General features: G+C 36.0%; 1 protein-coding gene across 3 annotated transcripts in view; it reads right to left on the bottom strand.

Moving 5' to 3' along the window:
• Positions 1 to 21,653, bottom strand: part of TOP2B (DNA topoisomerase II beta) — a 69,709-nt gene that overhangs the window by 3,511 nt on the left and 44,545 nt on the right. For all 3 annotated transcript variants that reach the window (XM_058184368.1, XM_058184369.1, XM_058184370.1), the window contains 10 exons: positions 19,685 to 19,880; positions 19,485 to 19,576; positions 18,465 to 18,620; positions 17,769 to 17,852; positions 17,003 to 17,200; positions 14,662 to 14,806; positions 9,080 to 9,238; positions 7,865 to 8,072; positions 7,356 to 7,435; positions 92 to 202 (listed from right to left, as the gene is read on the bottom strand). In XM_058184368.1, the coding sequence (XP_058040351.1) occupies positions 92 to 202; positions 7,356 to 7,435; positions 7,865 to 8,072; positions 9,080 to 9,238; positions 14,662 to 14,806; positions 17,003 to 17,200; positions 17,769 to 17,852; positions 18,465 to 18,620; positions 19,485 to 19,576; positions 19,685 to 19,880 (1,429 nt within the window). The remainder of the gene's footprint in view (positions 1 to 91; positions 203 to 7,355; positions 7,436 to 7,864; positions 8,073 to 9,079; positions 9,239 to 14,661; positions 14,807 to 17,002; positions 17,201 to 17,768; positions 17,853 to 18,464; positions 18,621 to 19,484; positions 19,577 to 19,684; positions 19,881 to 21,653) is intronic.

Below are 21,653 nucleotides of genomic sequence, written 5' to 3'. Positions count from 1 at the left end.
ACATGAAGTTAATCACATTTTATATTTTTATACTAATTATCAAGAACATTAAATTTAGAAGAGCAAGTAAAGTAATAAATGTAACACTTGCCTTTTTTAGTAACAATTGTTTTACTTGAAAGTGTTTCTGTTTGTTTTGGAATAAAAGATGAAGAAAAGACTGGTGTTGAATCTTCCTCTTCACTATCAAATTTTGATGTATCTAAAAAATACAAAATCTTTGTAAGGCCATACATGCCAACTAATACTTTCTAAACACTAAATATAAATATTTTTTCATATTAAAATGACAAAACACAAGTTAACTAGTTAACAAAGATGCTTAAAATATTTGAAATGTTCGGCATTCAGTTTAGGCATGCTAAATATGTCTAAAATTTGTGACTCCAAAAAAAGCTCAGAACAGCTCATTTCACAGCTCAGAAAATTAAAGTTTTGCCTTTAAGCTAGATCATTTGGGGTTTCCAGTGACGTCACCGCTCCTGCAGGGCGCTCTAACAGGGCGCTCCGCGTTAGAAGATCGTAAAAGTCAGTGAAACAGTATAAATCACTGTTCATTGACCTTACATTACTCCTTGGGCAAAAGGGGGTGTGCAGAGCTGTGGGGGAGTGGTAGATCTCTCCAGGGGTTTGCTCTTAAGAGCAAATTTTTCTGGATTGGAGATCCCATCGAACCTCATTTACTCCGACTTCAAACGTGCTCCTGTTTTTTCAGGAAAAGGGAGTAGGAGTCACTTCTGCTCAAAACGACTTGTCAAATTGATTGATTTTCTAAGCAGACGGGATTTCACAAGCGTTCGATCTTTGAAGCAGAAACAATACGCAAGTACACTGACTCTCCCTTTTGAAATTTGAAACTTCTCTTTGTCTCTGATTAATTGACTTTTAAAATGGCGTCTGAAAGTGAAAGTGAATTCTTTAGTACAACAAAGTAGTGTTATTTGTGGATTGTTATAAATGGAGCTCTCCTATACTGAAAGGAGTAAAGGAAAGTTTTTAAGTTTAAATTTTTGATTCTTTTGAAGACAGAATGGCGGCTAAACCTTTAAAGCCTTCTGGAAGAAGGGGATCTGAAGCAAATCTTGAGGATATATTAAAAGAACAATTAAAACTTTCTGAAGATAGGCAAAAAGAGATGATGGAAAAATTTAATGCAAAAATAAGAGAAGATATTATGATGGCTGTTCAAGGTTTGAGTAAAAAAATTGAGGGATTGGAAGAAGAGATGCAACAGATCTCTCAGTCAAATAAGCACTTAGAAGAAAAAATGCAAGGTGTTCAGAAAAAAGTGGATCAAAATGAAGATCAGGTTGTGATATTGCAATACAAACTTATGGAATGAGCTCTTAGAATCTGTGGCATGCAGGAACAGAGAGGAGAGGACCTAAGAAAAATCATATCAGAAGCATTGGCTGAATTTATTGAAGTGGAACCCCAAGAGGTAGCTTACCAAATTGATAAAATATATAGAGTTAATTCCTGGATCGCAAGACAGAGAAAGCTTCCTCGGGACATTGTGGTTTATTTTGTGAAAAGAACTATGAGAAATCAGATTTTGCAAGTTGCATATCAGACAACTTTGAAAATTGGAGAACAGGAGCTGAAGGTCCTGAAAGAGATTCCTTCCAAGATGTTAAGAGATAGGAAGGAATTTGTTTTTTTTACACAAGAACTTAAAAAACACCAGATTCAATTCAGATGGGAGGTGCCAGTTGGTCTGACAGTATTTTATCAAGGAAGGAGATATAGAATTGATACTGTTTTAAAGGCAAAGGATTTTCTTTCTACAGTTTTGAAAGTTGAAATAGAAATGATAGAAAAACTTCAAGAGATCCAAGAAGGCATGGTGATTCAAGAGGCTTCATTGCTGCCAGCATCAGAGAAATCACAAGAGCAAAGGGTGACAAGAGGAGCTCTTAAGTGTAAAGAAGAGCAACAGCTTCAAAGTAGAAGTCAGGACCCCAGTATGGAAGCTGTGGGAGGAGCTAGACGGAAGATACCGGAGGAGGATCTTCCGTTGTCTGCTTCAAAGTTTCAGGAGGCCAGTAATGGCAAATAGAATTTTGTCATGGAATGTTAATGGTTTGAATTCAGCTCAGAAAAGAAGGAAAATATTTCACTACTTGAAACAATTTAAAAATGATGTGATTTGCCTGCAAGAAACACATATCAAATTATCAGACCAAAAATACTTTATAAACTCAAAATTAGGTAAACATTTTGTTGCATCAGCTTTGGATAAGAAGCAAATTGGAATCGTTGTATATATCAGGAAGGATATACCAGCTAAGTTAATTGAGGCCGATATTCAAGGAAGATTTATTGCTATTGAACTGGTGATAGATGCAAAAAAGACTTTGCTGATAGGTATTTATGCACCTAATCAGCAACAAGAAAAGTTTTATAAAATGTTACACGAGAGGTTGATCCTCTGGGATTACAGTTCGTTTATTTTATTAGGAGATTGGAATGGAGTAATTGATACAAGAAATGATAAGAGAACCTCTTCTAAGAAGATGCCTATACATGCAAAACTATCAAAATCCTTCTTTGAAATGATGGGAGACTTTGAGTTTAGAGATATATGGAGGTTACGGAATCCAGATGAGAGAGATTTTACTTTTTTTTCCGATAGGCATCAATCTTTTTCACGTATTGACTTTATTTTAATTTCTAATGACTTGCTTTCTAGGGTGAAGAAAATGAAGATATTTCCGAGGTGTTTAACTGACCATAGCCCAGTATGGATGGAATTATTACAAGGGAAAAAAGGTGGTAGAACATGGAGGCTGAATGAAAATCTGTTTAGATATGAGGATAATGTAAATCATTGTAAGAAACAGATGAAGGAATTTTTTGATTTTAATATGCACAAGGGGACACCTATAGGAACTGTGTGGGAGGCAAGTAAAGCTTTTATTAGAGGTATATTGATATATTTGGACAATAGGCAGAGGAATAATAAACAAAGGCAGCGTAGGTACTTGGAAGAAGAAATTCAAAAGAAACAACAATTATTAATTCAAAACCCACAAGATCACAAACTTAAAGAGGCTATAAGAATATTACAGAGTCAATTTAATATGTTAATGGCAGACCAGGTGGCAACGAATATACAATATGCTAAACATAATACCTTCTGTAATGCAAATAAACCTGGGAGATGGCTGGCATATAACTTAAGGAAAAAACAGAAAGCACGTGTCATACAAAAAATAGAATATAAAGGTAAAGAGATATATCAACAGGATAAAATTAAAAAGGCCTTCTCAGAATTTTACACTACTCTATATGCAAAAGATAAAATATCGAATAGGGACATTTATGATTATTTGGAAGATTATAAGGTTAATACTCTAACATTAGAACAAAGGGAGGAATTGAATTGGCCGATAGCTACTGGAGAAATAGTGGAGGCAATTAAACAATTAAAAATCAGGAAAAACCCCGGTACAGATGGTCTTACAGCAAGTTATTATAAAAAATTACAGGATGAAATACTAGGCCCACTTAAAGAATTATTTAATCAGATACAACTAGGAGGGGGAATACCCCCGTCATGGAAAACATTTTTTATTTCACTGATACCAAAAGAGGAGCAAGATTGCTCTAAACCAGGTAATTACAGGCCGATCTCACTTTTAAATAATGATTATAAGATTTTTGTTAAAATAATAGCAAATAGGTTAATGTTAGTTTTACAACAAAGAATTCATACTGATCAATCTGGTTTTATAAAAGGGAGGCAGATGAGGAATAATGTTAGACAGATTATTAATATATTGGAATATTTGGAAAAGAAGAATACTTCAGCAGCACTTATTTTTTTGGATGCGGAAAAGGCCTTTGATCAATTGCATTGGGATTTTTTATTTAAATTAATAGAGAAAATGCAATTTGAAGATTGTTTTGTTAGAATAATTAAAGCGATTTATGGAGAGCAAACAGCTCAGATTATAATAAATGGTAGTCTGACAGAAGTTATTAAGATTGCGAAAGGAACGAGACAGGGATGTCCTTTATCACCATTATTGTTTGTTTTGACTCTGGAACCATTATTGGATAAAATACGAGAGTTAACGAAAATAGAGGGAATTAAAATTAGACAATATGAGTACAAAGTTAGAGCTTTTGCAGACGACGTAGTGGTTACTTTAACAAATCCTATAAATTCAAGTAGATTTTTGTTGGAAACAATTGATAAATATGGAAAGGTATCAGGATTTAAAATAAATCAGAATAAAACAAAAGTGATAATAAAAAATATGTCTATACAACAGAAACAAAAACTAGAGGAAATAACAGGATTTGAGGTGGTAAAAAAGGTTAAATACTTAGGGGTTTATATTAGTTCATCGAAGAAGAAACTTTATAAGAATAATTATGACTTGCTATGGCAAAAAGTTCAGAATGATATGAGTGTCTGGAAAAAACTGCAGTTATCGCTATTGGGGAGGATTGCGGTTATCAAAATGAATGTGTTACCTAGATTTTTGTTTCTGTTCCAGATGATACCAATAATTAAGAAAGATAAAAATTTGGAGGATTGGCAGATTGGGATTAATAAATTTATATGTCAAGGTAAAAAAGCAAGGGTTAAAATGAAAATAATTCAGAACTCACGGGAAAGAGGTGGCCTAAAAATGCCTAATTTTAAACTATATTATGAAGCAGTAGCCCTTTCAGTAATAAGTGACTGGTTTAATTTAACGGAGGAAAGAATTTTGAATATAGAAGGTTATGACTTGTTATATGGATGGCATGCGTATTTATTTTATGAAAAAAAAGCGGATAGGGCTTTTAAGAATCATGTGTTGAGAAGTGCTCTTTTGCAGGTCTGGAAAAAATATTCTTATAAACTAGACTATAAGATTCCTATATGGGCGAGCCCCAGACATGCAATAGAGAATATAAATATAGAACAGAAACAGGAAATGATTATTTATAAAGAATTTTTGTATGCTGAAGGAGGTAGATTGCAATTAAAATCATTACAGGTATTAAATGAAGAAGGGAGGAATTATACTTGGTTTTAATATGGGCAACTAAGAGCTAGATGGAAAGAAGATCAAAAAATTGGTATAATGCAAGGGGAGTAAAATTTAATAAAGCAAATTAGAAATCAGACCCAGGAGCATATAAAGAGATTGTATAATGTGTTGCTTGAAATAGATTCGGAAAAGGATTTGGTAAAGGACTGTATGATAAAATGGGCACATAATATTCAGGAACCAATAATGTTGGAAACATGGGAGAAAATCTGGGTTAGAAATGTTAAGTTTACACAAGCACAGAATTTAAGGGAAAATTTTTATAAGATGTTTTATAGATGGCACTTAGATCCCAAAAAATTATCATGTATATATCCTGATATCCAAGCGAAATGTTGGAGATGTGACTGTGATGACGCTACATATTTTCATATTTGGTGGACTTGTAAGAAAATTAAGGCCTTTTGGATAAGAATATGGTGGATTATTCAAAATGTCCTGAAGAAGAAGATAAAGTTCCTGCTGCAATTTTTCCTTTTGGGAATTATAACGGATTGTACAGGGATTGAGACTAAATTGATTCTGAATTTAATAACAGCAACAAGGCTGTTGATTGGACAATATTGGAAGAAAAAAGAGTTACCTACAATAGAAGAATGGATATTGAAAGTTACTAATTTGGCTGAGATGGCTAAAATCTCAGCTTTTCTGAAAGACAATACGCAGGAAAGATATTTAATTGAATGGAAAAAATGGATTGATTATTTACAAAACAGATATCAGATTAAGAAATATCAGATTGCCTTTGAATAATTAGGAAGTATTATTTTATGTAATGGGGGGGTTGGGAAATGAAAAGATTTGGATGAGGTTAATTGGATTAGAAGGGAAAATTTTACTCTCTGTTTGGTTTATGTGTAACAATACCTTGTGATTGACCCAGGAAGCCGGGGGGAGGGGAGGGAGGGGGGAAGGGGGTTTTGTGGGGGGGAGGGGGGGAAAAGGGGGGAAAATGTTTTTGTTTGTTAAAACTTTTTCAATTAAAAAAAAAAACTAAGATCATTTGTGAAGTGAGATATTTCAGAATAAAATATTTGCACATAGCAACTTAACAGACAGAATAGAATAGAATAGAATAGAATAGAATAGAATTTTATTGGCCAAGTGTGATTGGACACACAAGGAATTTGTCTTGGTGCATATGCTCTCAGTGTACATAAAAGAAAGATACGTTCATCAAGGTACAACATTTACAACACAATTGATGATCAATATATCAATATAAATCATAAGGATTGAGGATCATAAGGGGAATTGAAAGCAGTATTTTGCTCAGCATTTATAGAAAATAACCATGTTGTTCTAGGTAAAGAAAATAGCACTTCTCTACCAGCATCTGAGAAAAGTACAAAGAAGATCTCAAATGATGCTTTTTTCCTGCCAATGGATTATCATGACGTGCCAATAATGGCAGCAAAAAAAAAAAAAGCTGACATGGAAGCTCAATATGAAACTATTAAAGCCATCACTCAGAACTGACTATACAAAGACTGATAATTTATGAAGATAAATGATTTGGGCTAATGATTGGCCCAAAGTTATCCATGAACTTCCATGGTTGAAGGTAAACTTGGCTCCCCTAGTTCTAGTCTATACTATTAACCACTTTACCACACTACCCATTATTTAATGGAACAGAGTTCCTATGTAGGTGAAGGTAATTAGCACAACACTAATAGTAAGTGGTTCCCAGGTAAACCCTAAGGGAGGGATATCCAACTTTTCCATTTAAGATGTATGTTGAACCATTTCAAAAAAAGGTTTTTCTTTAATAACAATTAAATATAGTTTATACAATTATTATCTAGTTATGTTGGTAATTATGCAAATTATTAAATCAAGAATTACAATGTATAGTGTACAACTTTTTGGGAAGTCTATGAGGGGTACACTCAAGACCGAAAGCTCAAATAATTCACTTCTGATTTAAGGCATAAAAAGCAAAAAGCAAATTTGCTCTCATTGCTGTAATGGATGGCCACAGATAAAACAGAAATCTAATTTTTCCATCATGGTTCAGCTTTGTGTATGATCAGAGTGTGATACATAATACTTAATAGTAATAGTAATTAAACAGCAAATTTTAAACCAGAAGATATTGAATTTAATAAAATACTGGAGTTTATATTTTTATCATCTTAACATAACTGTCTTATGTACCAAATTTTCAAATGTTTGGATATTTCCCAGGAAAAGTGTATTTTCTGAGATTCAAGAAGAGGTTCAGCAGCCTTTAGTGACAATGGGTTTTAAGCAAAGGCTCCTTGCCTACCAAGTTGAATGTTTAATATATTTTATACATACCAATATTGGCTTTCCGAGAATAAGAAGGAAACGTGAACAGGTTGCCAAAATCTTGATTAGTTTTGTCTTGGGAAACCTTCCTACAATAAAAAGAGAATTTTATTTAAAAATTTCCTCTTCCTAAGTTCCTAAAAAAAACTGCAGAAGAAAGGCATTTGATTTTATGCAGGACTGCAATACAAAGTATGTAATAATACACAGATTAACCTGTACATATACATACATACATATACATACATACATATACATATACATATACATATACATATATAAATATATAATAATACATAAAAATAATGGCTAGTTATATTTCATTTCTATATATGTCAATAGTCAAAAAATGCACATACTCCAAATAATATATATTTAACAAGTAGCATCTGTTAACACCTTAGATACATAATATGTTTGCAAATTTGTCTCATCCTACAGATCTGTAATGATTTATGTTTTGTTAATCTTCATCTTTAGAGACTAACAAGATACTATCTCAAACCTATGATACTTACTCTGGAGAAGGCTTTGATTTGATTGGAGAGAAATCATATTCATCCTTTTCAAGACTATCTGAAGGCACAAACTCATCTTCTCTGTCATTGATGTTTGGAGATGTTTTTACTTTGAGTTCATTAAGATCATTATTGTTGTTGGCATCTTCATCCTCATCAGCATCATCTTCTTCTTCTGAGAAATCAAAGGTGTATTTGGGCCTTTCAGCTGGAAAGTAGACACAACCACAATTTCTGTTTTTTGTTACACGTTTTACTTTGCATTTCATACTACAAACATTTGAGAAATTCTGGGAAGCCTATAGAATTGCAACATTTTTTTTGCAACATATAAACATTGAATAACAAATCAATACTGTAGTGAACACTAAATAGGTCACCTTTCTGCAAATTTGATCACATAATTTGTTATACATTCGGAAGATGATAATTGTATATATGGTAAGTGCAGAAGTTTGGATTACTTTTCCATTGTAAATTTAGTAAGATCCAAAAGGAATTAACTTTTAGGTCTTATAAGTAGCCAGGAAAAGACAATTCCATAGATGGAGAAATACTTTATTTGCAAATGCTAATGAAGATAATTAGTTCACAAAGCAAGTTAAGGTATAAATAATACAAATGTTTCCAGCTAAATAATTTCACTGGTGAAAAAGTCTATTAAAAGTTGTGCTGTATGGAACTTATGCCACCAGACTTGAAATTTTGGGCTTAGAAAATTTAGAACTACGCCACCTTCGGTATGACCTAAGCGTAGCTCATAAAATCATCTGCTACAATGTCCTACCTGTCAATGACTACTTCAGCTTCAACCACAACAATACACGAGCACACAATAGATATAAACGTAAAGTGAACCGCTCTAAAGTTGAAACACCAGAAAAAACACTGATAAAAGAGTTTCAAAACTAGTCATATATACAAAGGAGGGCCAACAGATCACTGCAAACTTACTGAAAGGTTTAGCTGACACTGGGATAATTTTAGACAGAATATTGTATATAACAATGATCTGCATGATAGGGATGTCAGAAGTAAAACATTTTATCTGACAACGCAAAATCTATTTTCAAAAACATGAAAAAAGCCTTTTTAAAAAATGATTTTATGATTAAGCACAACATTCTTACTGTAAAATCAGTAATCAATTATTAAAATTTATTTACAATATAAAATTAAAAGATTCTGCTACATTATATATATTGGCATTACTACCTGCAGCTCTTCTAAGTAAAGAATCTCTTGGAATAATCACAGGGTCATTTTCTTCCAAGTCACTTTCAGATTTTGTTTCATCATCTGACCATGGATTTCGTTTCTTTACTTTTTTTGCAGAGGTCTTTGTGGCAGATGGTGTTCTTCTCACTCTAGTACCTAAAACAAGCAATACATTAGCAGGGTAAAAAATAATCTTCATTATATTTTCTCTCATTTAGCATTGATAACTTCCCAGATTAATGATACAGAAATTAATTACATATAGGTAGTCCTTGATTTATAACCATTCTTTTAATGACTTTTCAAAGTTACAATGGAATTGAAAAAGTAACTTCACACTTATGAGCATTGCAGCATCCCCATGTTCACGTGATCAAAATTCAACCACTTGACAATTGGCATGTATTTATTATAATTGGGAAGCCAGATTCACTTAACAACTGTGTTATTAATTTAACAACTGCAATGATCCATTTAATAACTGTGGCAAGATAGATTGTAAAATGGGGCAGTACTCCCTTAGCAACTGTCTTGCTTAGCAATTGAAACTTTGGGCTCAATTGTAGTCATAGGTAGAGGATTCTGTAAGTATATGTTACATATATATATTCATCATTTTAGCCATTGCCTATGGCTATTAGTCTTCTGTGTTCTAGTCTTCTGTGTTGTAACAGAAGACTAATGGGCACACAACTAGGACCACACCCATATAGGATGCTACGAAACAGCCAACTAATCTGCAAACATCCACCCCACCTAGCAATCAAGATGCAACCACACAGCCAACCAACCCACTTACAGCAATAAAGCCAAAACTCCACACCTCCGCACCAGTATTTATAGAGAGACAGCAGCTCCAACCACGCTTTGCTCGCACGAAGCCGTAAGCACCAGCCTGAAGATGACAAGTGAGACCTCCTCGAAACGTCGCCAAGATACCTTCAACCTTACACAGGAAAAGACCCGAATACGCCAAGACCTACATACATATATTGCATGCATATATATATGTATGTATGTATGTATGTATATGTATATATATATGTATGTATGTATGTATGTATGTATGTATGTATGCATGTCTTGGCATTTTCGGATCTTTTCCCGTGTAAGGTTGAGAATATCTTGGCGACATTTTGACGAGGTCTCACTCATCATCTTCAGGCTGGTGTCTTCGGCTTCGGGCTTCTCGAGCAAAGAGTGGTCGGAGCTGCTGTCTCTCTTTAAATACTGGTGGGGAGGTGGGGAGTGTTGCTGTGAGCGGGTTGATTGGCTGTGTGGTTGCATCTTGATTGGTAGATGGAGTGGGTGTTTACAGATTGGTCGAGGTGGGGATTGTTGCTATGAGCGAGTTGGTTGGCTGTGTGGTTGCATCTTGAGTGGTAGATGGAGTGGGTGTTTGCAGATTGGTCAGCTGCCTCGCAGATCCTGTGTGGGTGTGGTCCTAGTCTTTTGTTCCTGAGCTTTGGTGTTGTGACTTCTGGAGTTCTGTGATGTGATGTCTTGAGCAGATGGCTGTGATGCAGCATCCCAGGCCCTGGCGTGGCTCAGAGTCCGAGGTCCTGTCATGTGTTCCTGGCGTGTGTCAGCTTGCTTTGCGTGGGGATCGGAGGGGGGCGCAGCATCCAGTGGTGCCAGCATGGTCTGGCTTCTGGATGGCGGTTGTGTTTTGTCTGTGGGATGAGTTTGGGTTTGAATCTGGTGAGGATGATCTTTGGTGGCGTTGTGTGTTATCCTAGGTCCAGTGTCAATTTTCGTGCTGGGACTCATTTGTTGACTAAGGCCAGTTTCCAGATGTTTGGTAGGCGGGAGGTGTCCCAAAGCTGCTGAACAGGAAAGCAGAGATCAACCAATAACTACTTAATATATTCTCTGGAGTGGATCATTTTATCAGCAGATCAAAGCTGCTGAGTGAATAATTGAATCTTGCATTTCTCTTCTTTTATATTAAGCTAAGTTGCCATAATTCAAACACAGCATTACATATGTTTATGAGTCCAATAAATTCTATTGAAACATATTGCATATATGTGTGTGTGTGTGTATTTGTTTTTGTAGATTTTCACGGATATAGGTATGTAGGTCTTGACATATTCGGGTCTTTTCCCGTGTAAGGTTGAGAGTATCTTGGCGACATTTTGACGAGGTCTCACTCATCATCTTCAGGCTGGTGTCTTCGGCTTCGGCTTCGAGCAAAGAGTGGTCGGAGCTGTTGTGTCTCTTTAAATACTGGTGGGGAGGTGGGGAGTGTTGCTGTGAGCGGGTTGATTGGCTGTGTGGTTGCATCTTGATTGGTAGATGGAGTGGGTGTTTACAGATTGGTCGAGGTGGGGATTGTTGCTATGAGCGAGTTGGTTGGCTGTGTGGTTGCATCTTGAGTGGTAGATGGAGTGGGTGTTTGCAGATTGGTCAGCTGCCTCGCAGATCCTGTGTGGGTGTGGTCCTAGTCTTTTGTTCCTGAGCTTTGGTGTTGTGACTTCTGGAGTTCTGTGATGTGATGTCTTGAGCAGATGGCTGTGATGCAGCATCCCAGGCCCTGGCGTGGCTCAGAGTCCGAGGTCCTGTCATGTGTTCCTGGCGTGTGTCAGCTTGCTGCGTGGGGATCGGAGGCGCAGCATCCAGTGGTGCCAGCATGGTCTGGCTTCTGGATGGCGGTTGTGTTTTGTCTGTGGGATGAGTTTGGGTTTGAATCTGGTGAGGATGATCTTTGGTGGCGTTGTGTGTTATCCTAGGTCCAGTGTCAATTTTCGTGCTGGGACTCATTTGTTGACTAAGGCCAGTTTCCAGATGTTTGGTAGGCGGGAGGTGTCCCAAAGCTGCTGAACAGGAAAGCAGAGATCAACCAATAACTACTTAATATATTCTCTGGAGTGGATCATTTTATCAGCAGATCAAAGCTGCTGAGTGAATAATTGAATCTTGCATTTCTCTTCTTTTATATTAAGCTAAGTTGCCATAATTCAAACACAGCATTACATATGTTTATGAGTCCAATAAATTCTATTGAAACATATTGCATATATGTGTGTGTGTGTGTATTTGTTTTTGTAGATTTTCACGGATATAGGTATGTAGGTCTTGACATATTCGGGTCTTTTCCCGTGTAAGGTTGAGAGTATCTTGGCGACGTTTCGGTGACCTACCCATGCAATCCTCACCTTTTCTGCTGTCAACACCAGTTTTATCTGACAGCTGCTGATCCTAATACCATTGTCTCTCTCAGAAATAGCCTGATGACAAGGGAGGTGGTTTGGTAGGCCTTGTATCAAGTTTGTGGTGGTAATGATCACATTGGATGTCTCCTTGCCCCATAGATATCTTGTGATCTGTACAATGTGATTTTTCATTATGCTAAACTAAATCAGAGATTCAATTTGGCGTAATGTTAAGGCATCAGTTTAGAAACTATGAGGCAGTAAATTCTAATCCTAATTTAGGCACAAAATCAGCTGGGTGACCAGGCACTTTGTCTCAGCCCCAGGAAAAAGACAACGGCAACCAAAACCTTGCTAAGAAAATGGCAGGAACTTGTCCAGACAGTCTCTAAGAATTGGACATGACTGAGCAGAAAAAGAAAAAATTAAATCAGGATCTGCAAAATTTTAAAGGAAATTACATATTGTCTTGATGTTTATGATTCAACACATATGCATGTTAATCAACTCCTTAATGCTATTTTAAATATAGTATTGGTGGATCACATTAAACAGATAAGTCACTGGTCAGTGCAACTCCTGTAATTTGGGGATCTTGCACAATTTTTTAGTATTATGTTAAATGCCACTGGCGATATGTTTTATTTATTTGATTGGGTTAAAATTAAAATATGGTTCACTTCTTCTTCTGGCTAAAGTTGCAATTGAAGGACTGCACCCACTATTACTATACTAATATGTACTTTTTGTGTAGTTCCTAAAAGATAATACTCTTTATTATCAAAAACTCATACAAGGGCAATTCAATTCAGGGCCATATCATTCTGGGTATAAATACATCAGTTGCTATTGTTTTACCATATTTCCAGAGGTAAGCACTCTAGCTATTATTTTGAATGGTATTCCTCCTGAAAGCAGATCTTATGTTCTATTTTTGTTGTCAGTGCCTTTACACCACAATTTACAATCTCTTTTTGCTTTTGTATTAATGGGGAACAATTACTGGTCCCAGATTCCTTTCTACATAGACTGTCACATGAGATGCATCTTCATTCCATATTAATATAGCACCAATCTTTTGCACCAATATTAATCTGTAGTTTTATAGTAATGTTGATCATTTTCTCCTCATTGCACATGGTAATGACACTTAGGTTGAAAATCCTATTGTACTTTTCTGCCATCTAACAGATTAGGGACACAAAACTAATGTGTAGAGTTGCAATTTTATAAAATTCAAATTCTCTGTGGGGGTTATTTGATTTCACAGATTAGGGTCAATTATTTCAGAGGAGGAGCAGGGAGGTTATTTTGTGAATGCCATCTTCTACCAATAAAAAAGAATTGAATTCTGTTCTTCACATGGTGGGATTTTTGTCATTTCTGAAGAACCAACTTTGATTCTCAAGTTCAATTATTATTATTACGTTTGATGCTCTCTGACTTTGGTTGTTTTCTTGCAGGTTCATTATTCAAATCTGGTAACATCATCAGTGCTACAGAGAGTACCAAAGACCCTCCATTTCAACTCTGAGCTAGACGTATTTTCCTTTATTGGTATCCATTATTATAGTCTCTTCTTTAACAAATGTTTCTTTTATTTGGACTCAGGATCATGACCAAATTTTCTGTCAATTGAAGCAACACTGGCTTCTGCCCCTCTTAGTTTAATTATTCTTTAACTGTTACCCTGTTATGTCATGAACATGAGGTTATGTCTAACCTCTGCTGTAATTTATTCAAATTAATGATGATTATTTTTATCAAGTAATATATTACTAGTCACAAGTTGGATCCAATTGTATTGATTTTGTTTCCATGTTGAACAACTTATTGCCTTCTTAGTCCATAGCCTGTTGGGAACTGGACCATGCAAGCAGTGGACGAGTGTGTGTAACTCCATTTGCACAAGTGGCAGGCATGTGTGCAAAACAATATACACACATCCCCGCCACCATCACCACTGCGAGTCCCCATAGCCAGAAAGATTGGGGACTGTTGTATTATAGGACTATCCTCACTGCATCTGTTCTACACATAGTGGTGACTCTGCTTTCTCATTATGTTGCCTTGTCCTTGATTCCCCAGTAGTTGGACAAATTTAATAATATAAACGAATAAATAAATGCTTCTTAATTTCATCCTCTATATTACACATAATAATGGAAAAGGTATGGCTATCAAAATATTCATTTTTTCCAATACTTACATAGTTATTTTATTTTTATCAGTAGATCCAAATGTTATAGTTTTAGCCTACTTTTTTTTAAAAGTAGTGCATCTGAGACAAAGATTGTTTTAAACACTAAAAATACATGATACTGGTAGTACACCTTTGAATGTTCGAGTTTGAATGATGGTCTATGAGCATAAAACCTACTCTGGGTCTCCACAGGAGATTTCCTTCTGTCAACTATTACTCACCAGGCTCTTTCTTCTCTTTCTTGGGCTTAGGTGTCTTAATCACTGGACCAGAGGTATTAAGCAATTCTTCTCCAGCACCTTCTATTGGTGTACCACCAAATTCTTCATCAAATTCCAACTTTATTGCTGAAGTATCAAGGTCCCCCTAAAATTAAAAAGAAAACAAGTGAAGTTACTGTTCTGCTTGGGAGAATGATGCAAATTGAGAAATATGCTCAATTATATAGCTTCGGAGATAAACCTCAATTTTTCAAATTCCATTTCCAACTTAGAATTTGAAATTATATACTGTGTTTCCCCAAAAATAAGACCCTTATATTTTTTTGGGGACTTGGCCTTATTATCAGGGGGGGTCTTATTATTTTGGAGGTGCAGGAGGCAGGGAGCGTGGCCACCTCATGGCTGCTGCAGTGTTGCAGCACAACACTGCTGTGGCAGCGCAACACAGCCGCTCATCAGCTGTTCCCAAAGCTGGGAATCTCCCTGGCATTTTTGGCGCTTGCCTGCCTCCTTTCCACCCATCCACCCACCCATCCATCCATCCATCCATCCTCATCACCTGCAAAGTCCCGCCCTGCTCCTGCCTCTTGGCCAGGCACCCCTGGCAGCCCTAGATGCCCAAAGCCTGTGCTCGCTCAGCTACCTTTTCCATAGTGTCCAGTTCTTTATTGAGGGGGGTGGCAGGTGGGGCAATGGAGAAGCGAGACTCATGGAGCGAGACAATGCTTTCTCCCCTTGCCGTCTCTTCTTCCCCCCTTGCCGGGGGCTGGAGAGATGCGAGACATGCATCTTACTTGCCTTGCTGCTTCATCACATGTCTCGCCGTTGTCTGCAGGCAAACAAGTTTTAGGGTAAAAAAAAACTTTGCACAAGTTCAATCAAACTTCTTAAACTCGTGAGAAGTTTTTTTTTTAACCCTATGAACAGACAAAAGTGAGACATGCAACGGAGCTGCAAGGCAGATAAGATGGCTCCACATGCCCCAATGGTACCGTAACAGCCTGTCTGCTTCCCTTCCCCACCATCCTTTTGTTGAGGGAGGGTGGCAGGTGGGGTGGGGGAGAAGTGAGACATGTGGAGCGAGATGGTTAGCTGGAAGGCAGCTAAAATATGCATCTTGCATCTCCCCGGCCCCACCCCTCCCCACCTGCCACCCCTACATTGCATGCCATGCCCGGCGAGGGGGGGGGGAAAGATGGCAAGAAGAGCGAGCCCCATCTTACTCATAGGTCAGGACGAAATAAGGGTAAAAAAATTTGTGGATAGCTATTGCTACAATATCCTTTGGAAGGTCGGCACGAGGTGCATGGGGTGCATCACTTGGCCTCCTGCTGCAGAAGTAGCCGCAATCAATGGCAAAAGTGGCAGCACTTACTGAAGGCAGCTGTTCCATGGATGGTGCCTGAGCAGCACCACGAGGCATCTGTTCCATGGATGGAATTGCCTGCTGTGATTGTCACCGTTAGGTAAGAAGGGTGTGAGCCATGTGGGGTGCCTCCAGCTTCTTTTGCAACTGCAATTGGCTGCAAAAGTGGTTGCACTTGCTGGAGGCAGCAGCTGGAGCGGCACCCGTGAATCAGCAATTTCATGAATTGCAGCCAGAGCGTCTCAGCTGATCCAATTAAGGGGCCAAGAATCATGAGGTGACTGGGGAAGGTAAGGGCTGCTTCCTGTGCTGGCCACGCCTACCCCTTCACTAGGGCTCATCTTTGGGAAAGTGCGTGTAAATTAGATCAACCCCAAAAATCAGGCTTGGCCTTCTTTTTGGGACATGTTGTATTTTCGGGAAAACACGGTACATATATTGTCTTTCCATTTCACAAAGATATATAAGGCAACTAGCAATAAATTAAATTCAAAAATAGAAACTATATTAAAACACATACATTAAAAATAAAATCATAATAAAAGATTCATAAATTAAAATTTAAAATTTGGGTTTTAACCTTTGTAAAAACCAAAGAGATAAGAATAACATTCAATTTCCAAGGAAGCACATTCTACATTTGGATAGTACTACAGAAAGAAAATCTTATATTCTAGTTATTTTTTGTTAGGTTACTATTAAAGAGCATTAAATACTGCTATTGTAAGGAAAATCCAAAAATATTCAGATAGTCTAGATCAAACTGGACAATCATTTCATAGTATTGCCCTCCCGTTTTTCTTTTTATTGGTTTAATCACATTGCCTTTTGGTTTTACTATAGTTTTTTTAAAAAAATATTTGCAATTTTGTATTTCTTCAGTAATTTTTAAACTGCTTTTAATAAAAAAGATATAAATTGTTCTGGGGAAAATCAAAGATATGCTAACCAAAATATTTTAAAAGATTTATTTACCTTCTTTTTTTTTAGTAATTTCTTACTGGCATCAGCTTTCATAGCTGATGTAATCTGTGGAACTATTCTCCTACCAAAAGGTGAGGGCATGGTCTCTTCTAAGTGAAGTCTTTTCATCTTGGGTTTACCAACTTTGCCTTTTATGGGTTTGCCAGTCATTCCTGCCAATATATCTTCTCTTTCCTGAGCTTCTACTTTCTAAAATATGCATGAAAATAAAAATTAGATATAAACAGCTTCTATTCCAATGTATTATATTAACATAGTACACATATTTTTTAATTCATGTAATTATGACAGTATCTTTAAATATAATGTAGCTGTATTCTCTCACTACTATTCCTATAAAAAGTTAGATTAGACAATTACATCAAATCTCTTAACAAATATTTGCTTTGAAAATCAGACAAAAAATTAAAAGCTCATCAGTGTATATATAAAGAAATATAATTAGATTTTTTAAGTTGCAAAGTAAGAAGTAAAATATGTAGAAAAATTTAGGAACAATTGAGGAACTCTAAACCAGTTTTACTAAACCTAAAACTGTCTGAATGCATTCCAAGTCCCACAGACACCAGAAGCTTATTGTGTCCTCACTGCAAAATTTGCAACAAATACAGATTTGATAACACAATTCAAAAATGAAATTGCAAAATCCCATTCTCTTATAATGAACTTAGCTATCTGAAGATAATTAATTGCTGCCAAATAATAGCCTAATGTAAAACTTGACGGTATACATGGATTTTAATATAGGTCAGCATACATCAAGTTCTTCTATAAAAGCTGCTAAATCTTCTTTCCAAAGGTCAGAAGAAGATTTTCTCTTGAGATCATTGAGTTCCTTTCCCTACAAGACATAAAAGAATAACAAAATAATTTGTATTAGAAAGATGTTTTGAACATTTAAGGTAAGCCAATATAAGAACATAAATATAACTGTGCTGGATAAAACCAAGGTCCAACTTAATCCAATGTTTGTTCTGAAGTACTCAGAAGTAGAAGCTGGAAATCTATCTCCCTCCTTCTGATGTTGTCCTACAATTGATATTTGGAGGCAAAGTTCTCTCAATTGGGAGGTAACATTAAGATTTCAAAGCAAATAGGATATGACAGACCTTATCCTGGGTAAATTTATCCCAGGCACCATTTATAACCATTCAGATTAGTGGCTATCGCCTTGTCTTGTGGCAATGGGTTCTTCACAATAATTATGAACCAAGTAAAGTTGAACTTTGATCTTCTATATCAATATTATCAAGGCATGTAAAAATTATGTACATTTTGTTATATTTTGTTCATTAACAATATAAGTGCTATTAAATTATACATTTTAAGGAATAAATTTAATTTAAAAATTAACATGTGTAACTTGTAATTTTGCATTTTTATCAACCTAAAACAATATTATCAATAGCATATTAGGAAATACCTTCATCTTCAAAACTCAGAAAATACCTACTTTTGTATCTCGGTGCTTAATGATTTCCTCAACTTTCTCTTTAGTAAGACACCATAAAGACATATTTAAGATGTAATTGAAATCTGGACCTGAAGTAGATCCTGAAGAAGATGAATTATCATCATTCAGATTCTGCATTTCTTCCTCTTCTGCAGCCTATTTAAAGATAAAATTAATTAAAATACTGCACACATATGAATAAATTGGGAAACATAATAAAAAATTTAATAAGGATGAAAAATAATTTTTAACATATTACTTAGATTATCAAAACATGAATCACTCTTTTAAAGAATAAATATAATAGCAATAGCACTTAAGACTTATATACCACTTCACATTACTTTACAGATCTATCTAAGTGGTTTACAGTGTCAGCATCTTGCCCCCAACAATTTGGTTTCTCATTTTACCGACGTGGAAGGATGGAAGGCTGAATCAACCTTGAACCGGTAAGAATCGAACTGCCAAACTGCTGGCAGCCAACAGTTAGCAGAAGTAGCCTGCAGTACTGCATTCTAACCATTGTGCCACCACAGCTCTTGCAAAAATGCTCAAATTCAAATTTTCAGAAATACTGGCATGTAGACAGCTCTTCAGAGAAAAGCAAAATTTATTACAATATGAATAGCTGGCTTGTTTATGGATAGATATTAATCATAGCTACAATAGATTGTAATAAATTTTCCCCGAAGACTGCTATACAGCAGTCCCCATTTTCCCCGAAGACTGCAAAATAGAATCTCAAAGGCTAACCACACCTATACAATTGTGAAAAATAACAGTTTGACTTTGACTGAATTTTCATACATTGTATGAAATTCTAAAAAGGGACTTCAGTTCTAAAAAATTAATAATATTTCTTCCAACCAGTCAATTTGCCTAGGCTTAAACTTCTTTTTAAACTCTTTAAATTCTATTGAAGAAATCGATGTATTTATCTTTTTGAAATGCATGAATGTGACTGTGATTTTCTCAACCAAACAAATTAAAAAGACCAGTGGTGAAATTATGACTTACTTTTTCTTGAGCTTCCTTCCAGGCTTTGACAGGGTCAGATTCATAACCTCTCTGGACTAACATCTGAATCAAATCTCTCTTTGATTTGTTCTCTACAGGGGAAAAAGAGATTACAATGATATATATATATGAATCAAACAGATCAATTCAAGAGAAAATTATAAATTTCACAATAGCCTTTAATTCTGTATTGTTCTTACCTATGGCAATTTTCCCTTGTATTTTCTCTAAAATAAAGCGAGCTTGATTGTTAAGCTTTGTAGATTCTGCCCCTAACATTCCTGCAAGCCACTCCTTACGCAAACCATAATAATTTAAACGTAAGTCAAAGAATTCTTTTAAGATATCTTGTACAGTTTCATATTTCTTCAGACATCCCATATGATCAAATAGTACCTGCATAAATGTAAAAAAAATTGATTAAAACTATTTCCACTTTCCACAATGTTAACTAAGTGCTATTGACTGAATGACTACAGACCAGTTGCTCTAACATCTGTAGTCATGAAAACCTTTGAAAGGCTAGTGCTTTCCTACCTGAAAACCATCACGAATCCACTCTTAGACCCCTTGCAATTTGCATACCGAGCAAATAGATCAACAGATGATGCTGTTAACATGGCTCTGCACTACATCCTACAACATCTTGAGTCTCCAAAGACCTATGCAAGGGTCCTTTTTGTAGACTTTAGTTCAGCATTCAATACCATCATTCCAGACATTCTTCTAACTAAGCTAAACCAGCTACAGGTACCGGAACAGACTTGTAAGTGGATCACAAGCTTCCTAACAAACAGGAAGCAGCAGGTGAAGCTAAGCAAGATCACATCAAATACCTGTACAATTAGCACAGGGGCCCCCCAAGGCTGTGTGCTCTCCCCACTTCTCTTCTCTCTGTATACCAATGACTGCATCTCCAATGATCCATTTGTTAAGCTACTGAAGTTCGCAGATGACACAACAGTGATTGGTCTCATTCGAGACAATGACGAATCTGCATATAGACGAGAGGTCGAACGACTAGCCTTGTGGTGCAACCAAAACAATCTGGAACTGAACACACTCAAAACCGTAGAAATGGTGGTAGACTTTAGGAAAAACCCTTCCATACTTCCACCTCTCACAATACTTGACAACACAGTATCAACAGTAGAAACCTTCAAATTTCTGGGTTCTATCATATCGCAAGATCTCAAATGGACAGCTAACATCAAAAACATCATTAAAAAAGGACAACAAAGAATGTTCTTTCTGCCAACTCAGTAAGCTCAAACTGCCCAAGGAGCTGCTGATCCAATTCTACAGAGGAATTATTGAGTCTGTCATTTGCACCTCTATAACTGTCTGGTTCGGTTCTGCAACCCAACAAGAAAAACACAGACTTCAGAGGATAATTAGAACTGCAGAAAAAATAATTGCTACCAACTTGCCTTCCATTGAGGACCTGTATACTGCACGAATCAAGAAGAGGGCCGTGAAAATATTTGCAGATCCCTCGCATCCTGGACATAAACTGTTTCAACTCCTACCCTCAAAACGACGCTATAGAGCACTGCACACCAGAACAACTAGACACAAGAACAGTTTTTCCCCAAAGGCCATCACTCTGCTAAACAAATAATTCCCTCAACACTGTCAGACTATTTACTGAATCTGCACTACTATTAATCGTTTCATAGTTCCCATCACCAATCTCTTTCCACTTATGACTGTATGACTATAACTTGTTGCTGGCAATCCTTATGATTTATATTGATATATTGATCATCAATTGTGTTGTAAATGTTGTACCTTGATGAACGTATCTTTTCTTTTATGTACACTGAGAGCATATGCACCAAGACAAATTCCTTGTGTGTCCAATCACACTTGGCCAATAAAATTCTATTCTATTCTATTATTTCTAAAGGAAAAGTATAATTATTATAGAAAACTAGAGACTTAAAATTTATCAGCTTTACATTCAAAAATCAGATTTCACTTGTTTTACCTGAAATACAGTTATTTTTTGGAAATTAATAATGTATTAATCTTTGTTAAATATACTTGAAATTTTTTTTCATTTTGGTTTTTTTCCCCCAAAAGTATCAAATATTAAAGTCAAAGAAGCATTTGATTTTAACTTACAACTAGTCTTTTTGTTTACATATAGTTTTACAATGTTATTGC

The sequence above is a fragment of the Ahaetulla prasina genome, chromosome 4 (genome assembly GCF_028640845.1).
Source record: "Ahaetulla prasina isolate Xishuangbanna chromosome 4, ASM2864084v1, whole genome shotgun sequence".
NCBI lineage: Eukaryota > Metazoa > Chordata > Lepidosauria > Squamata > Colubridae > Ahaetulla > Ahaetulla prasina.
The sequence above is the reverse complement of the archived record's forward strand: the minus strand, read 5'-3'. Positions and strand labels throughout refer to the sequence as shown.